Below are 17891 nucleotides of genomic sequence, written 5' to 3' on the forward strand. Positions count from 1 at the left end.
ACAGGGTCATCCCTCTGTGTGCATCTGTGTCCTGATCTCTGCTTATAAGGACACCAATCATGCTGTTCCTCCATATTGATGATGTCACGTCAATTAGAGCTGGTGCCACAGCAAGACACTCAGGAAGACACATGTGCACCAGTTGGGAGATACACCCTATGAAGATTCAGGAGCTTTGACACTGAAGCTTTTAGAGGTCCTATAGTCTGTGGCATGCCAAGATATCGATTCTAAGATAAAGGACAAGTTGTTGCCCTTTGCGGCTCCTACCAAGAAAAAGACACAGCGTAGAGTGAACCTCTGTGGATTTTGTAGGTAGCACAGACTTCACATAGGAGTACAGATCCATCCCATTCTGGGGGTAACTTGAAAAGCTACCAATTTCAGGTAGGCTCAGAGAAGGAGAAAGCTCCACAACAGGTCCAGGCTACAGGTTGCCTTCCCACTCCGGCTACATGACCCAGCAAATGGGATGGTGCTGGAGGGACCTGTGATGAATGAGGACACTGTTGCGGGGTGGCGGGTGGTTCCTGGCAAGACCCATAGGAGAGCTATTCTGCAGACTTACTAGAGTTTGAGAGCATGGATATGCCTCTCTAAAAACAGCTCCGGGCTTGAACCCTGATAGAGACTGAGCTTCTGACCATTAGATATCAAGTGGCTGTGTGACTAGAGCTGCCCACTGCAAGGTGGGTTTTACCAGAGTCATTGAGTGTTAAGGTCAGGTGGGCAGAGCAACAATCCACCAAATGATAGGAAATGTTATACACCTGAGAGGGAGAGTTGGTCTGAAGTACAAGGACACCTGGAGCCTTAGTAAGAAATGTCTTGGGATTGGAAAGAGTATGATGGAAAGACCAGAGGCAAAGAAGTCTGAGGATGGACCCATGCTGGTGGCACAAATGGAGCATACCATAGTGCCTTGAGTTAATGCTCATCAGAGAATGTACACCTGAGCCTCTCCTTCGTCACCAGTGCTGGTGCAATGCTCCTGCAACAAATGACACAAGGAGACCATTCATGAACTCAACAACATGGTCTCCCTCTCACCAAGGCCAATTCGGTTACTATCGCTGCTGGATATCCAGCCTGTCTATAGCTAAAATTAAAAAGACTGACAACACCAAATGGGAGCACACATGGCACTACCACTTTAGTAAAAGGTCTGACCACTTCTCAAAAGACTTAACACTCCTGGGTGTTTACTCAGAGAACCAAAAACATCGGTCCATAAAAAGGTGAACGGGAATTTCAGAACAGCTTGATTCGTAAAAGCTCCAAACTGGAAACAGTGTGGTGCTATCAACTGAACTGCATCCCCCCAAATTCATATATTGAAATCCTGACCCCTGGTACCTTAGAATGGTACTGACTGTGTTTGAAGATAGGGCCTTTAAAGAGGCAATTAAGTTAAAATGAGGTTGTTAGAGTGAGCCTTAATGCAATCTGATTGGTGCCCTTTTAAGAAGAGGAAATTACAAACACCCAGAGAGAGAACCTCATGGGTGTGTGCACACCTAAGAAAGAGCATGTGAGGACACAGCAAGAAGGTGGCCAACTGCAACCAAGGAGAGAGTCCTCAGAGGAATCCAACCCCACTGGCAGCTTAATCTTGGACTTACAGCCTCCAGAACTATGAGAAATTAATTTCAGGCCAGGTGCGATGGCTCACGCCTGTAATCCCAGCACTTTGGGAGGCCAAGGTGGGCGAATCATAAGGTCAAGAGTTCAAGACCAGCCTGGTCAACATGGGGAAACCCCATCTCTACTAAAAATACAAAGATTGCCCACGTCTATAATCCCAGCTGCTCGGGAGGCTGAAGCAGGAGAATTGCCTGAACCCAGAAGGCAGAGTGCAGTGAGCTGAGATCGTGCCATTGCACTCCAGTCTGGGTGACAGAACGAGAGACTGTCTCAAAAAAAAAAAGAAGGCCGGGCGCGGTGGCTCAAGCCTGTAATCCCAGCACTTTGGGAGGCCGAGACGGGCGGATCACGAGGTCAGGAGATCGAGACCATCCTGGCTAACCCGGTGAAACCCCGTCTCTACTAAAAAATACAAAAAACTAGCCGGGCGAGGTGGTGGGCGCCTGTAGTCCCAGCTACTCGGGAGGCTGAGGCAGGAGAATGGCGTAAACCCGGGAGGCGGAGCTTGCAGTGAGCTGAGATCCGGTCACTGCACTCCAGCCTGGGCGACAGAGCGAGACTCCGTCTCAAAAAAAAAAAAAAGAAAAAAGAAAAGAAAAGAAAAGAAATTAATTTTGGTTGTTAAACCACCAAGCCTGTAGTACTTTGTTATGGCAGCCTGAGCAAACTAAAATACCCAGGTATTCATGAACAAAATAATGAAGAAACAAATGGTATGATTTTAATGATAAAAATCTACTCATCAATAAAAAGTAAACTACTGATACATGAAACAGTAAGTCTCAAAAATATTACGCTGAATGAAAGCAACCTTACGCGAGGTTTCCTACCACATATCATATCCTTTCGGTTACATGAAATTCTACAGCAGGTAAAACTAATGGATGGTAAATAAAATTAGAATAGTGTTTGCTTCTGGGGCCAGATTGTAATGAGCACTGACAGGGAAGGAGCGTGCAGGAACTTCCCAGGTACTGGATTTTTTTAAAAGGGTTCAGTTACACAGGAGTATGGGCTTGTTAACCTGAGAAACAGAACCAGCAAGAGATACATATGAAGAAATATATTGCCAGGAGTTGGTTGGTACACAACAGTAGAGGCTGGCAAGGCAAGTCTGAAATCGGTAGGGCAAGCCCTAAGGAAGGGCTGTTTGTGACTCATTTTCCTCTTGGAAATAAAAATTCTATGGTGCAGCTGCTTCATAAAACAGCCTGGCAATTACTCAAAAAATTAAACATAGAGTTACCACATGCAATTCTACTCCTATGTGTCTACTCAAGAGAACTGAAAACTTATGTCCACACAAAAACATGTACAGGAATATTCATAGCAGTACTATTTATAACACCCCCGAAGTGGAAACCAGCTAAATGTTCACCAGTTGATGAACAGATATATAAAATGTGGTATTTTCAAGCAATGGCTCGTTATTCAGCCATAAAAGGGAACGAAATACTAACAAATGCCACAACATGGACGAAAGGTGAATTGAGCGATATGTAATATCTCAATTAAAAAATAAAGTTCCAGGCCGGGTGAGGTGGCTTATGCCTGTAATCTTAGCACTGAGGCTGAGGGGAGTGGATCACAAGGTCAGCAGTTCGAGACCAGCCTGGCCAACATAGTGAAACACCATCTCTACTAAATATACAAAAATTAGCTGAGCACAGTGGCGTGCACCTGTAGTCCCAGCTACTCAGGAGGCTGAGGCAGGAGAATTGCTTGAACCCAGAGGTGGGGTTTGCAATGAGCCGAGATCTTGCCATTGCACTCCAGCCTGGGCAACAGAGCGAGACTCCGTCTCAAAAAAAAAATGTTCAGGCACAGTGGATCATGCCTGTAATTGCAACACATTGGGAGGCCAAAGCAAGCCTCCATCTCAAATAAATAAATACGAATATAAATAAACGCAATTTGAACTATTGTCCTTGAACATGGTAGATGTGCACCTTTCTCAGAAAGGAAGATTTTACTTTATTACAGCAACCAAACCATGTTAATAGTTGCAAAATTCCCGCAATAAAATATTTGTCCAAAAGTTGTGTTGACTCACTTTTTTTCCTTTGTGTTTTAAGGATATGACATACATACAGTGAAGTATACACACTTTCAGTGACCAGCCCAATGCACGTTTGTACAAGTAGGCTCCAGGAAGCCTTCGCTCCCCCAGATCAAGAAGACACAGAACATTCTGGCACTCTAAAAGCCTCTCTCTTGCCCCCTCTCGGTAACCAGCAACCCTGTTCTGGCCCCTAAACAGAGCTACTGGTTACTGAGAGACAGATAAACTGCTCTATCACTTTAGAGTGGCTTTGCCTTTTCTTGCTCCCTTCCACATGCTGTGAGAATTATGGGCTGTGACATCAGCAAGCTCTCGTTCTGCAGAAACTTCACAGAAATAGAATCGTGCTCTCCCATGGGCTGCTTCGGTCTCACGCCATGTCTGCGAGAGGCATCCATGTTGTATGCAGCTGCAGTCTGGTCTTTTCCACTGCTGGTTTGCATTGCATTCTGTGAATATGCCACAGTGGGTCCATTCTACTGCAGATGGATATTTGGGTTGTTTCCAGTTTGGGGCTATTATGAATAAAAGCTTATTTTAATATTAATATTATTAATGGGCAAGAAGGACCTTCCCATTGAGCCTGCAGAAAGGAGGCTCATGAGTTTGGCTGGGAAGTCACTGATGCCCATCTGTCAGCCCCAGGAGGTCATTATGGCCCATCATGTTGTTACTGAGCAAAAGAGGTCACTGACCTGTGCGCTAGAAGCCAATACTAAGACACTGGGTTTTAGAGAAAAGAAAAGCTTTTCACTGCAAGTTGACCAACAAGGAGACCGGAGTCCCGTTCAAATCTGTCTCGCTGTGCTGTCTTTAAGGAAATGATTTTGTTAGAAAATGGTTAGAGGGATTATGTCCACACAAAAACGCGTACAGGAATATTCATAGCAGTACTATTTATAACACCCCCAAAGTGGAAACCAGCTAAATGTTCACCAGTTGATGAACAGATAAATAAAATGTGGTATTTTCAAGCAATAGCTCGTTATTCAGCCATAAAAGGGAATGAAATACTGACAAATGCCACAACATGGATGAAAGGTGAATTGTATGATATGTAGTATCTCAATTAAAAAACGAAGTTCCAGGGTGGGTGAGGTGGCTCATGCCTGTAATCTCAGCACTGAGGCTGAGCGGAGTGGATAACAAGGTCAGGAGTTGCTGGGACTAGCAAGAGATTGGTGGAAGGAAAGAGGAGGTCTGGCAAGTCCTCAGACATGTGCAGTTATCTCTTCCTGCCTTCTCGTGGGTGCTGTATGCAAATTAAATTCTGGGGCAGTTAATAAGAAACATGTGTGGAAATTCAGGCTGTGATATCAGCAAGCTCTTTCTACAGAAACTCCAGTTGGCCATTTTGGGTCCAACTGATTTCTGCCAGTTTTGTTATCACTTGACGTAGTTTCAGTATCTACCCCAGAAGGTCACTATTACCCATTGTGTCTGCCCCAGGAGAGGTTGTAAGAGGTCCCCACCCATCCCCCTTCCACTCACAGACCCTGAAGCAGAGCTTGTCTGGTTTCAGGCAAAACAGAGTCAGCATCCTCAAGCCGGGAGGGTCAAGTCCCCTGGGATTTGTTCAGAAGAAATTTCACAAGCGTTTGGCTGAACTTGTGTTCTAAATGTTACGTACTGTAAAAAAATTTAGAAATATTTGTGTTCTAAATGTCTTAATGTACTGACATCTAAATGCTGAGTAATGTAAAGAATTAAAAGGCAATTTAATAACCCTTTGGCTCATCTGTAAGTTTCTTCATGTTTTCTGAAAACTTGTTCTTTTTCTTAAGTTTATTTCAAAAATGCTAAAAAATTCGCCAGGCGTAGTGGCTCACGCCTGTAATCCCAGCACTTTGGGAGGCCAAGGTGGGCCAATCACGAGGTCGGGAGATCAAGATCATCCTGGCTAACACGGTGAAACCCCATCTCTACTAAAAATACAAAAAATTGGCTGGGCGTGGTGGCGGGCGCCTGTAGTTCCAGCTACTTGGGAGGCTGAGGCAGGAGAATGGCATGAACCCGGGAGGCGAAGTTTGCAATGAGCGGAGATTGCGCCACTGCACTCCAACCTGGGTGACAGAGTGAGACTCCATCTCAAAACAACAACAACAACAACAAAAAAGCTAAAAATTAGGCCTTGCCTAAAGAAAAGAGTCACCCTGGATTCTAACCTCACCTAATATGAGGCTTTCCCTATATTCTCAGCTGAGGGGTAAGGACCTTGGACCTTGGCCCTTGGAACTCCTGGATTCCACCTGCTGGTTGGAGCTGACAGGCAGGGGCCCCTGGGGGGCTGTGACGCCCTGTGTGATGTCATCAGGCTTTGTGAGGTGGCTGTACTGCCCTTTGAGTACTAATGTGTGACCCAGCAACCCAGCACAACCAGGCATCTGCTTGGAACCCAGCCACCATAAAGCCTGCTAACTAAAAAAAATTTTACGTCTCTCAGTTCATTCAGCACAGACCTCTGCCTCATTCACCTATGACTCTGCTTGGAAAATACATCAGTTGCAAAGCAGTCAATGCAGTTCTCTCAAGGGTAGGTGAAGTGAGCTCCATGTGCTAGAAGTGGGAACAAAGATGGGGGGAACGTCTTTCACTTTGAATCAGCGGAAGCAGTACATCAAATCCCTGCGTCTTGAAGGAGATGATAGCTCTGGGGATTAGGATTAAGAAGATTTATTTTTTAAAGGAGGAGTAGCCTCCAAGCTGGTTACACCACCCTAAACGTGGACTGGGCGTTGTAATGGCTTTAGTTCATGAAAAATAGGGAAAGTTTTCATTATATGCGTCTTTATGCTGTTAATGTTTATACAGTGAACATATTACTTATTTGAGAAAAAAATAGGGAGAAAAGGCTCTTAGCAGTGTCATAAAGTCCTATATCTTATATGGAGATCAGTATTAAGATGGTCCTAGGAAAACCAGGGGTTTAAAAATGCTGATTATAAACTGGGCACGGTGGCTGGCATCTGTAATCCCAGCTCCTGCTAAGGTGGGAGGACCGTGTAAGTCCAAGAGTCCGAGATCAGCTTGGAGGAAAGAGTGAGACTCTTGTCTCGAGGGAAAAAAAAAAAAAAAAAGAAAAAAGTGTTGATTGTTTACAGAAAAATAAGTTGTGATATTATCTAAAGCATGTTCATGTTTTCCTGACTCAACAGATTCATATTTTTTAAAAAACTTGGCCAGGCACGGCGGCTCACGCCTGTAATCCCAGCACTTTGGGGGCCATGGCAGAACGATCACTTGAGCTCAAGAGTTTGAGACCAGCCTGGGCAACATAGCAAGACCTCATCTCTATTAAAAAAAAAAAAAAAACAAATTAGGCATGGTGGCACTCACCTGTAGTACCAGTTGGAGGCTGAAATGAGGATCATTTGAGCCTGGGAGGTTGAGGCTACAGTGAGCTGTAATTGAGCCACTGCACTCCAACCTGGGCAACTGAGCAAAACACTGTCTCAAAAAAAAAAAAAAAAAAAAAAGAAGAGAAAAAAATAAAGAAACTCAATGATTGTAAATGCATATTTAGGCTAGGGTTTTGGGGTGTGGCAGGGGCGTGTTGGTGACTACTAGCTGCATCCTTTTCTCTACAGGATTTTTTAAATCATCTGCTAAGTCTCTTTAATGCACTTAAAATTTTATTTGCTGTACATATGAATCCTCATTGAAATATATTTTACAAATTCTGTGCTTTTCTAGCATTGAATTCAGCATCTTTTACTGAAGAAGATAACTAAACATGGTTGTCTTCTGAAGACACAAAGTCCAAAGGCCAATCACACACTTCTTACATCGATCTCACAGTAGGAGGGGTTTTCTGTGTTTTGTGGGAGTGTAGGGGGTAGGTTGGGAGGTGAGGTGCTTGTCCCAGAGAAAATATAATATAAGAACTCATATTAGTAAAATAAGAAAATTAAGGAGGTTGGGGATATGTTCATAAGTGTTCACATCTAAATAGAATTCCCCCCAAGTTTTCCTGATATATTAGAATCTTTCTAGAGAATAATTTATTTTTCAGTAATAATCCTATTGACACAGGATTCTTTCAGTGCCACTTTGCCTGCCGGAAATTTCCCAGCTGGCAGCACCCCTCCCTGCGCCTTGCTTGGCTCTGGGCTCACTCTGCCCACTCGACCCAGCAGGCTGCACTCGGCTGGCACTACCGACTGAGATTCCGCACATGCAACTGCTCTGTGCTTAGTCCATGGCTGGTCTGGGTGTGTCACAACCGTCTTTCACCTTGGGCACCAGCATCTGGACGAGGCGGAACATGGTGGTGCCTGAAAACTCAGAGATGCCAACAACCACAGAGCCTCAAGGGGTATTATGGCTCTCACTTGGGGAGTCCCAAGGTCTGAGCCCCCAAGGACTGTTACAGCTCTCTCTCTCCTTCCTGCCACCTGCAGCATGGCGAATGGGGTCAGGGAGGGGGGTGTGTTATGGCTCGTTTTGTTGTGGTGAACAGTGCAAGGGGTGTGTTGCAGCTCATCTGTGCTACAGCTCATTCTGTCCCACCTGCTCCACTCCACTGCTCCTGGGCTGTCCCAGGCCCACCACCACTTCCCATCATGTGGGGTGGCCACCTGGCACTGATGGAAGGTGGGAAGGCTATAGTGTTCCAGCTCCTTTTGCACCTGCCATTTGGTGGGTCCCAGGTCCTTGTCCTGTGTCCAAGAAGAATGAGGTTACACAGACACTGGAGAGTGAGCAAGGCAGAGGAGGGTTTTATCGAGCAACAGAACAGCTCTTGACATAAGAGGGGATCTGAAGTGGGTAGCCCTCTGTGTGAGAGGGGGCTCAAAGGTGGGTAGTCCCAACATATGGGTAGTCTGGGGTTTTCATGGGCTCAGAATGGGGAAGTGTGTGCTGGAAAGAGCACCAGTCCTTCCAGGTGGGCCTGGAAATAACACCATTTGATTGGCTAAAAGGCATTGAGAAAGTTCTCACTCCGGTTGTAGACTCTGGCAACTCAGTTGTGGTAAAGTAAATTAAAACAGTTTTATTCCCTTTTCAGGTGTCCTAATCCACCATTTTCCCTACTTTGCCTTCTTATCTTCATATATTTGATACTTTTAATTGGCATAATCAAATATTTCATTCGTAAAGTTCTACTTACTCAGTCAATGAATCTCTATTTTGCACCCAGGATCTTGGCCAGAGTGTCCTGGGAGAGTATTTCTGTTGTAATAAATGCTCCCAAATCCAACTTTACATTCCCCCTCCCTTAATCCGTACCCTCTGGACTCAGTCCCATATGTGCACCCTGGGTGCCTGCTGGTTCAAGATGGCTGATTCTGCAGCTCCTTTGGGAACACTCTCCTTCTTCTCTTAGCAGGGTAGGACTTTCCCACACAGGCTAAGTTGTAATGTGACCCTACTTATTGATCTGGTGGCCAGGAGGGTACTGGGGGGAAGGTCCTGAGGGAGGGCATGTGTTGCCTTGCAAAGCAGAGAAGGAGAGCTAGTCTTCTTGGGGAGCAGCGGGCCATTTCTGTAGGTTCAGAGGATTCCTGTGGACCTGGGCCTTCCTGGTCTCCGGCGTGTCTCTACCCAGATATCCCCATCCCAAATGTCAGAGCCTGCCTCCTTCCCTGGATAGCAGACCAGGCAGGCTTGAGAATTCAACCTGCCCTGGAGCTCTGCTGCCCTGATAATCAGGCCCTGAGCATGACCCTCAGCTCTACCTGCCCTTAGGTTGTAGGAAATGAGATCCTTCATATGCTAACAAGGGCCTCTGACTCTGATACTTTGCTTTCAATTGGTGATTACCACCCTCAGCCTTCCTTGCCTTTTTCAAATGCAACCATAGCATCCGACAATAGCCGTCTATCCTGTAATATTTATAATTACTCCTCCCTGTTCCTCAGTCAAGTGCATGAACCAGAACATTCCTTTCCACCTGTATTTCATCCTGATTCACAGCCAGTGAGATTTTAACAAGCACATATCAGCCATAGCATGCCAGGGGCTTTCAGAACACCACCTTTCCACCAGCGATGGGATGCTCAGGGCCAGCCACCTGGAGGGTGGTCTAGCCCTAAAATCCTCTTTACAGCCCATTTTCCTGGACCATTAGCAACCGTCATACTAGGTCAAGTTCCCCAGGAAAAAGACTCTTAGACGAACATTTGCATGGAAAAGTTTATCAGGAGCGGATCTGGGGACAAACACTGCAAGGCAGGGAGACAAGTAGGTTCAATCAGAGGAAGAGGCTAGATGGTGATGCAATTTCCAGAAGAGACTCTGCCCACCCCACAGGCAGCTCGCACTGAGGGCTCTCCAGAGTCCCCCCAGATAGACAAGGGAGCTGTACCCATTGACCAGTCGTTGAATGTGAGATCGCCAGGGTGGGGGATGCTTGGACAAAGCGGCTTGACTAGGTCATGAGCTGTGAGCCTATGGCAGCTACTTCTCGTGGCAGCTGGAAGAAGGGGTGTCTCTGCCCTGAAGGCGGTGTCTGGGTGGCGCAGCACAGCATCCCATGCATAAGACATTTTGTGCAGGTGTGTTCAAGTCTCTTTGAGGGGACAATGTCCTGTTCTGGTGGTTTGATGCCATGGAATTGTTCTGGATACCAGGTTCTGTCAAGCAGCGTGGGTTTCCTACTGAAGCTACAATGTATATGCAAGCCAGTTCCTGGGACATGCCTACGGTCAAAACTGTAGAAGCCAAAGCCAAGCATGGGGGCAGGCATGTGCCTACAGCTCCAGCACTTTGGGAGGTCAAAGACAGAGGATCACTTGAAGCCAGGAGTTCAAGGCTGCAGTGAGCAATGATCATGCCAGCTGCACTCCAGCCTGGGTGACAGAGTGAGATACCAACTCACAAACAAAACAAGGCCATGCACAGTGGCTCATGCCTGTAATCCCAGCACTTTGGGATTAATCCCTTGAGAGGCCAAGGCAGGCAGATTGCTTGAGCTTGGGAGTTCGAAACCAGCCTGGGTAACATGGCAAAATGCCATCTCTACAAAAAAAAAAAAAAAAAATACAAAAACTAGTTGGGTGTGGTGGTGGGTGCCTGTAGTCCCAATTACTTGGGAGGCTGAGGTGGGAGGATCGCTTGAGCCAGTGAGCTAGGTCAAGGCTGCAGTGAGCCACGATCACACCACTGTACTCCAACCTGGGTGACAGAGCTAGACCCTTTCTCAAAACTGTAGAAACCAAATTATGTTCTCAAGTCAGAGAGAGGACAAAAATGGGAGACAATACTAAATGTTCAAAGGTCAAGAAGACACTTGAGCAAACCAGAGTGTGAGACGAAGGAGGACAGAAGCTGAGGGTCCTAGAGCTTGGACTGACCTGCAGGGCCTAAGGCTCATTTCAGCGACTACCTTTTCCAGGTGCCGGGATGACATGTGATGGAAAGGGGCAGGGTCCAGGGGACAAGTGGCCGATGTATTCTTGTGTTTACCAGTATCCATGCTGTTTGATATGGTTTGTTTGCATTTCTAATCTGTTTAGACAATCTTTATTTTAAAAATATCTTTCAGTGTAATGCATACATATAAAAAACGAAATAAAAACAAAAAATTATAAAGAAAATCAGCAGGTCCCTGCCCAGTTCCTGTCCAGCCCCCAGTTCAACTCCCTCTTACAACCACTTTTGACTCTTCAATCTATTTCTTATGACAGTTACCCTCTTTTTTTTTTTTTTGAGACAGAGTCTCGCTCTGTCACCCAGGCTGGAGTGCAGTGGTGCAATCTTGGCTTACTGCAACCTCCAACTCCTGAGTTCAAGCGATTCTCCTGCCTCAGCTTCCTGAGTAGCTGGGATTACAGGCACACGCCACCACGCCCGGCTAATTTTTGTACTCTCAGTAGAGACAGGGTTTCATCATGTTGGTCAGGCTGGTCTTGAACTCCTGACCTCGTGATCCACCCACCTCGGCCTCCCAAAGTGCTGGGATTACAGACGTGAGCCACAGAGCCCGACCCACCTTCATATTTTAAAAGGGGGTTGTTAGAGTTCTATTTTTTGATTAATTTCATACATCAACTTCATTTGTATTATATGACCTCCAATTCTTCTAGTTTATTTTTCCTAAAAACAAGTCTGTTTTTTTTTTGGTTTTTTTTTGTTTTTTTTTTGTGGTTAATGTAGTAATCAGTGTTTGCATTTTACCACTCTGTAAATATTGTTCCTTAATTTTTTTTTTTTTTTTTTTGAGACAGAGGCTCACTCTGTCGCCCAGGCTGGAGTGCAGTGACACAATCTTGGCTCTCTACAAGCTTCGCCTCCCACGTTCACACCATTCTCCTGCCTCAGCCTCCAAAGTAGCTGGGACTGTAGGCGTGGGCCACCTTGCCCAGCTAATTTTTTGTATTTTTAGTAGAGATGGGGTTTCGCTGTGTTAGCCAGGATGGTCTCGATCTCCTGACCTCGTGATCTGTCCGCCACAGCCTCCCAAAATGCTGGGATTACAGGCGTGAGCCACTTAATTTTTACCATCAACTGTGTCATCCACCTAAACTTCTCCATCCCACATACTCTTCCTCTCAACGGGGTTGCATTCACCATCCTGGGTCCATGTCTGGGTTTTTGTTTGTTTGTTTGTTTAATAGACAGTCTTGCTCTGTCTCCTAGACTGGAGTGCAGTGGCATGATCTCAGCTCACTGCAACCTCCACCTCCCGGGTTCAAATGATTCTCTTCCCTCAGCCTCCCAAGTAGCTCGGATTATAGGAGCCAAACATCATTCCCAGATAATTTTTGTATTTTTAGTAGAGACAGGGTTTCACCATGTTGGCCAGGCTGGTCTCAAACTCCTGACCTCAAGTGATCCACCCACCTCGGCCTCCCAAAAGTGTTGGAATTCCAGGCGTGAGCCACTGCGCCCAGCCCATGTCTTTATTTACTTTTTCCTTTATTGCCATTTGCAATCCCCAGGTAGTTTCCCAAAAAAGAATACATGGAGAGTAATTTTTCTGAGCCCCTTTATATACCTGAAAATATTTTTATTCCACTCCCAAGTTCGATTAAATTTTGACTAGATTGAGAATTCTAGGTTGAATATCATTTAACATAAAATTTTCAAGCTGTTTATCTATAGTTCCAGTGTTGCTGTTGAGAAGTTTGATGTCATTTTGATACTCTTTCTTGTCTCATTCATTATATGGGGCATTCTGTGGGCCCCTTTCATTCTGGAAATGTTTGCATGATTGCGTTGACCATTTCCTCTCCACTTCTCTCTCATCACCTTGTGGAACTCATTACTGGGCAGATGTTCTTTCTACCTTCTAGAATGAAACACCACAGGTCTCAACTTTCTTTTAGGCTTCCCTCTGCCATTTTCTTGTGCATTTCAAAATATTCCTTTCTCACCATTTTTCTAATTATTTTTATCATGTATTTCTTTATTTTGAGACAGAGTCTCACTGTGTTGCCCAGGATGAAGTGCAGTGGTGCGATCTAGGCTCACTGCAACCTCGGCCTCCCGGGTTCAAGCCATTCTTATGCCTCAGCCTCCTGAGTAGTAGGGATTATAGACGTGGGCAATCATGCCCAGCTAATCTTTGTATTTTTAGTAGAGATGGGATTTCACCATGTTGGCCAGGCTGGTTTCCAACTCCTGACCTCAAGGGATCCGCCCACCTCGGCCTCCGAAAGTGCTGGGATTACAGGCGTGAACCACCGCGCCTGGCCATTTATTCTGATTTTTAAATGTGAACAATCATGTTTTAAATTTCAGTTTCCCCTTTTTATTCTCTCAATGCTCCTTTTTCATAGCCTGTTCCTCTGGTTGTATGAGTGTAGCATCTTCTTTGATCTCTCTGAGCAACCAACATTATGTTTTGATATTTTCAAAGTTCTCATTTCTTTCTTCCCCTTTCTGGTTCTATTTGCATTTTCTTTCTTTCTGGAGGCTTTCCTTAAATGTCTCTGGCAATCCTTGGCAGCTGTAGGAGTCAGCTCTGGCTGCCATAACCAAGTCCACAGACTGGGAGGCTTGGCCAACAGACACTGATTTTCCCACAGTTCTGGAGGCCGGACTCGGCATCCAGCTGCCAGCAGGCTTGGTTTCCCCGAAGCCTGTCTTCAGGGCGTGCAGGCGGTTGCCTTTCCGCCCTGACCTCACAGGCCTTTTCTCTGTGCAAGCACCTGCCTGGGGACTCTTCCTCTTCCCATAAGGACGCTGGTCCTATTGGATTAGGGCCCACCCTGTGACCTCATATAACCATAATCACCTCTTTAAAAGCTCTGTCTCCAAATACAGTCGCATCGGGGCTTGGTGTTTCCACATGTGAGTTGCGGGGGAACACGGTTCCGTTCATAACAGCATTCGATTCTGATATGGTTTGGCTGTGTTCCCACCCAAATCTCATCTTGAATTCCCACGTGCTGTGGGAGGAACCCAGGGGTAGGTCATTGAATCATGGGGGCAGGTCTTTCCCATGTTGTTCTCGTGAGAGTGAGTAAGTCTCACGAGATCTGATGGTTCTATGGGGGGTGGGTGGGGGGGGGGGGGGGGGGTGGAATTTCCCTGCACAAACTCTCTGCCTGCTGCCATCCATGAAGGTGTGGCTTGCTCCTCCTTGCCTTCTACCCTGATTGTGAGTCCTCCCCAGCCACGTGGAACTGTAAGTCCATTAAACCCCTTTTCCTGTATAAATCACCCAGCATTGGGTATCTTTATCAGCATGGTGAAAACAGACTAACACCGATTCCAATCCCAAAGTGAGACGCCAACCAGCTGAATGGAATCCTGAGTGTTGGGTCGACCTTGGCTACAGGTGTGCTGTCTTCAGGGGGACGGCCCAGGGAGCCGGCTGCTTTTTGGAAGCTCTTACATTTCAGCATATGGAGGTCTTTTCTCTGGGCCCTGTCTTCTCATCCCAGAACAATTCTCCTATCAATCCCACCTCAGACGTAGCAGTCTGGCTGCAAGGATCCTGTGTGGGAGGAGGGAAAGAAGACAGACCCAGACACTCCACATCCACACATTCTAAGTGACACTCTTGCTTTTAGCCCCCAGCTTTCCTTTGTAAAGGCTCAGCCTCTACCAGTCTACTTCTTCAAAGAAACCACCCTGACTCCTGCCTGGATTTTGCTGTGCAGGGCTGGGCGAAGAGAGCTGACTATTCTGAATACTAACGTGGCTTTCCCCAAGCCCGCAGCCATGTGTCCACTGACTGACCAGGGGCCTCCAAGCCCCAAGCTGCTCCAGGGTTAGCAGCCTTGTTTCCTCATCAGAGTCCTCTGTCTTTCCACATCGTTATCACCTGTCCGATAACGTTCTCTCCTCCAGACGTGTTAAAATCTCACGTGCGTTGCTGTTCCCTCTACCACTCTCTTTTCCCATGAGAGTTTTTAGCTTTATTCTTATTCACAGTTGAGTCAAGAGAGAGAGAAGACACACACATTCAATTTATCATCTTTAAAGGAAACCTCTCAAGACTTTCTTCTTTCTTTTTAAAATAAATTACAATTTCAGACAAGGAAAATATAGAGAAAAATATGAGCACTCTGAGTTCTCATTTATCAAGCTCAATCAAATCACATCATTTTGCCACATTTTCTTCAGAGCTTTTTTAAAAAGTCAGCATTAACAGTAGGAGGCTGGACATGGTGGCTCACACCTGTAATCCCCACATTTGTGAGGCTAAGGCAGCAGAATTGCTTGAGTCCAGGAGTTCGAGGCCAGCCTGGGCAACACAGTGGGACCTTGTCTATATCAAATAATAATAATAATAATGATAATTACCCACACATGGTGGCATGTGCCTGTGTTCTCAGCTATTCAGGAAGCTGTGGTAGGAGGATCACTTGGGCTCAGAAGGTTGAGGCTGCAGTGAGCCATGTTTGTGCCACTGCACTCTAGCCTGGGTGAGGGGAGTGAGACCCTGTCTCAAAAAAAAAAAAGATACAGTAGGAGTTCTTTATTCTCCTCCCCTCCACCATGAAGGTAATCACTGTTATGTAAATTCACTATTTTATATATATATATATAAAATCACTATTATGTAAATTTGTGTACATCATTCACATGCATTTTTTTTTACCATGCATTTGCTACATATTGGTGTACCATAAATAATAGCACTCTTTTTCATGTTTTCCAGATTTATATCCCACTGTACTTGCTTTTCGCACATGACGTTTTTAGACTTTACAGCACCAGTGCACATAGCTTCAGCAGATTCATTTCCATCATTGAAAGAGTAGCCTCGCTTTATTAGTTCTCCTGTTGAGGGAAACTTCAGCTGTGTCTAGTTTTCTTTTTTTCTTTCTTTCTTTTTTTTTTTTTTGAGACAGAGTTTCACTCTTGTTGCCCAGGCTAGAGTGCAGTGGTGTGATCTTGGCTCACTGCAACCTCTGCTTCCCAGGTTTAAGCGACGTTCCTGCCTCAGCCTCCCAAGTAGCTGGGATTACAGGCGCCGGCCACAATGCCCGGCTAATTTTCTGTATTTTTACTAGAGACAGGGTTTCACCATATTGGCTAAGCTGGTCTTGAACTCCTAACTTCAGGTGATCCACCTGCCTTGGCCTGCCAAAGTACTGGGATTACAGGCGTGGGCCACCATGCCCGGCCAGTGTCTAGTTTTCACTATGACAAACATTACTTCAATAAACATTCTTGTACCTGTCTCATGATACATCTCTTTAGATGACAGCTGCAACTTATGAGTCTCTTTTGTTTGTTTGTTTGAGAGGGAGTCTTGCTGTGCTCTGTCACCCGGGCTGGAGTGCAGTGGCAGTGATCTCAGCTCATTGCAAGCTCCGCCTCCCGGATTTCCGCCATTCTCCTGCCTCAGGCTCCCGTGTAGCTGGGACTACAGGCGCCCGCCGCCACACCCGGCTAATTTTTTTTTTTTTTTAGTAGAGACGGGGTTTCACCGTATTAGCCAGGATGGTCTCGATCTCCTGACCTCGTGATCCACCGGCCTCGGCCTCCCAAAGTGCTGGGATTACAGGCGTGAGCCACTGCGCCTGGCCAACTTACGAGTCTCTTTAGGATATATCCCTAAGGATGGAACTGCTTCATCATATCATATACATATCTTCAACGTGACTAGATATCCCCAAAACGATTGTACCATTGTGCCATCCATCAGCAGTGGGCCATGGTACTCATTGCTCCCTTTATTTCCAGCATGTGACATTGTGTGTTTTTCCTTTTTTTTTTTTGGAGACAGAGTCTCGCTCTGTCCCCCAGCCTGGAGTGCAGTGGCCGGATCTCAGCTCACTGCAAGCTCCGCCTCCCGGGTTTACGCCATTCTCCTGCCTCAGCCTCCCGAGTAGCTGGGACTACAGGCACTCGCCACCTCGCCCGGTTAGTTTTTTGTATTTTTTAGTAGAGACGGGGTTTCACCGGGTTAGCCAGGATGGTCTTAATCTCCTGACCTCGTGATCCGCCAGTCTCAGCCTCCCAAAGTGCTGGGATTACAGGCTTGAGCCACCGCGCCCGGCCGTGTTTTTACATTTTTAACAAGCTGCTTGATGTCAAATCAGATTTTTTAGAGATCCATACTATCACTCCGAGGTGGACTGGATATGGATAAGGGATGAGAAAGCCTTCTTTGATGGTATTTCCTATATGTACAGGAGTATGGGCCAATGTCTTGAAATGACACTGTATGTTTTATTAGCATGTTATACATTTTGATGTCAAGTAATCTTAGGAATATCAGTTTTAGGAATTTGTGCTAATAGAAATAAGGACACACTTTATGTATATGATAAGGACAATCAACGTGGTTGTTTTTAAAACACTAAAAATGGAATTTAAGCCAAGTAGGTGATTTACAAACCATTGGAATATCTAATACTGCTTCTCTTAAATCATTCAGATTTAGGAAATTGAAAAATGGACCTTTGAAAATGCTAGGTTTACAATGAGAAACGCCATAATTCGCTGTTTATTCTATGGGTCCTTGACATTTGGGATCTGGACTGCTCTGTTATTCATATATTTGCACCATAATCATGTGAGCAACTGGCAGAAGAAAAGCCATGAGCCTCTGTCAGCTTGGTCTCCTGGAAAAAAAGTGCATCAGCAAATTATCTATGGCTCAGACCAAATACCAAAACCGCATGTAATAGTCAAAAGGACTGATGAAGATAAAGCAGAGTCTACGTTAGGTAAGTATTTGGATTTTTTTCCATGAGCCATTCTAAGGGGAAAATATACCATAATATTTAATATTTGGAAGAGTATGAGAATGTCCTTTTTAAAGCAATTTACTTTTTAA

At 45.6% G+C, this 17891-nt stretch overlaps 1 protein-coding gene across 1 annotated transcript in view; it reads left to right on the forward strand.

Moving 5' to 3' along the window:
* Positions 1 to 6009: 6009 nt before the first annotated feature.
* The window catches only part of GALNTL5 (polypeptide N-acetylgalactosaminyltransferase like 5), a 64809-nt gene continuing 52927 nt past the window's right edge, over positions 6010 to 17891 (forward strand). The window contains exons 1-2 of the mRNA XM_025380183.1: positions 6010 to 6239; positions 17496 to 17781. Of these exons, the coding sequence (XP_025235968.1) occupies positions 6183 to 6239; positions 17496 to 17781 (343 nt within the window). The 5' untranslated portion in view covers positions 6010 to 6182. The remainder of the gene's footprint in view (positions 6240 to 17495; positions 17782 to 17891) is intronic.

This window comes from Theropithecus gelada, chromosome 3, assembly GCF_003255815.1.
Source record: "Theropithecus gelada isolate Dixy chromosome 3, Tgel_1.0, whole genome shotgun sequence".
Taxonomy (NCBI): domain Eukaryota; kingdom Metazoa; phylum Chordata; class Mammalia; order Primates; family Cercopithecidae; genus Theropithecus; species Theropithecus gelada.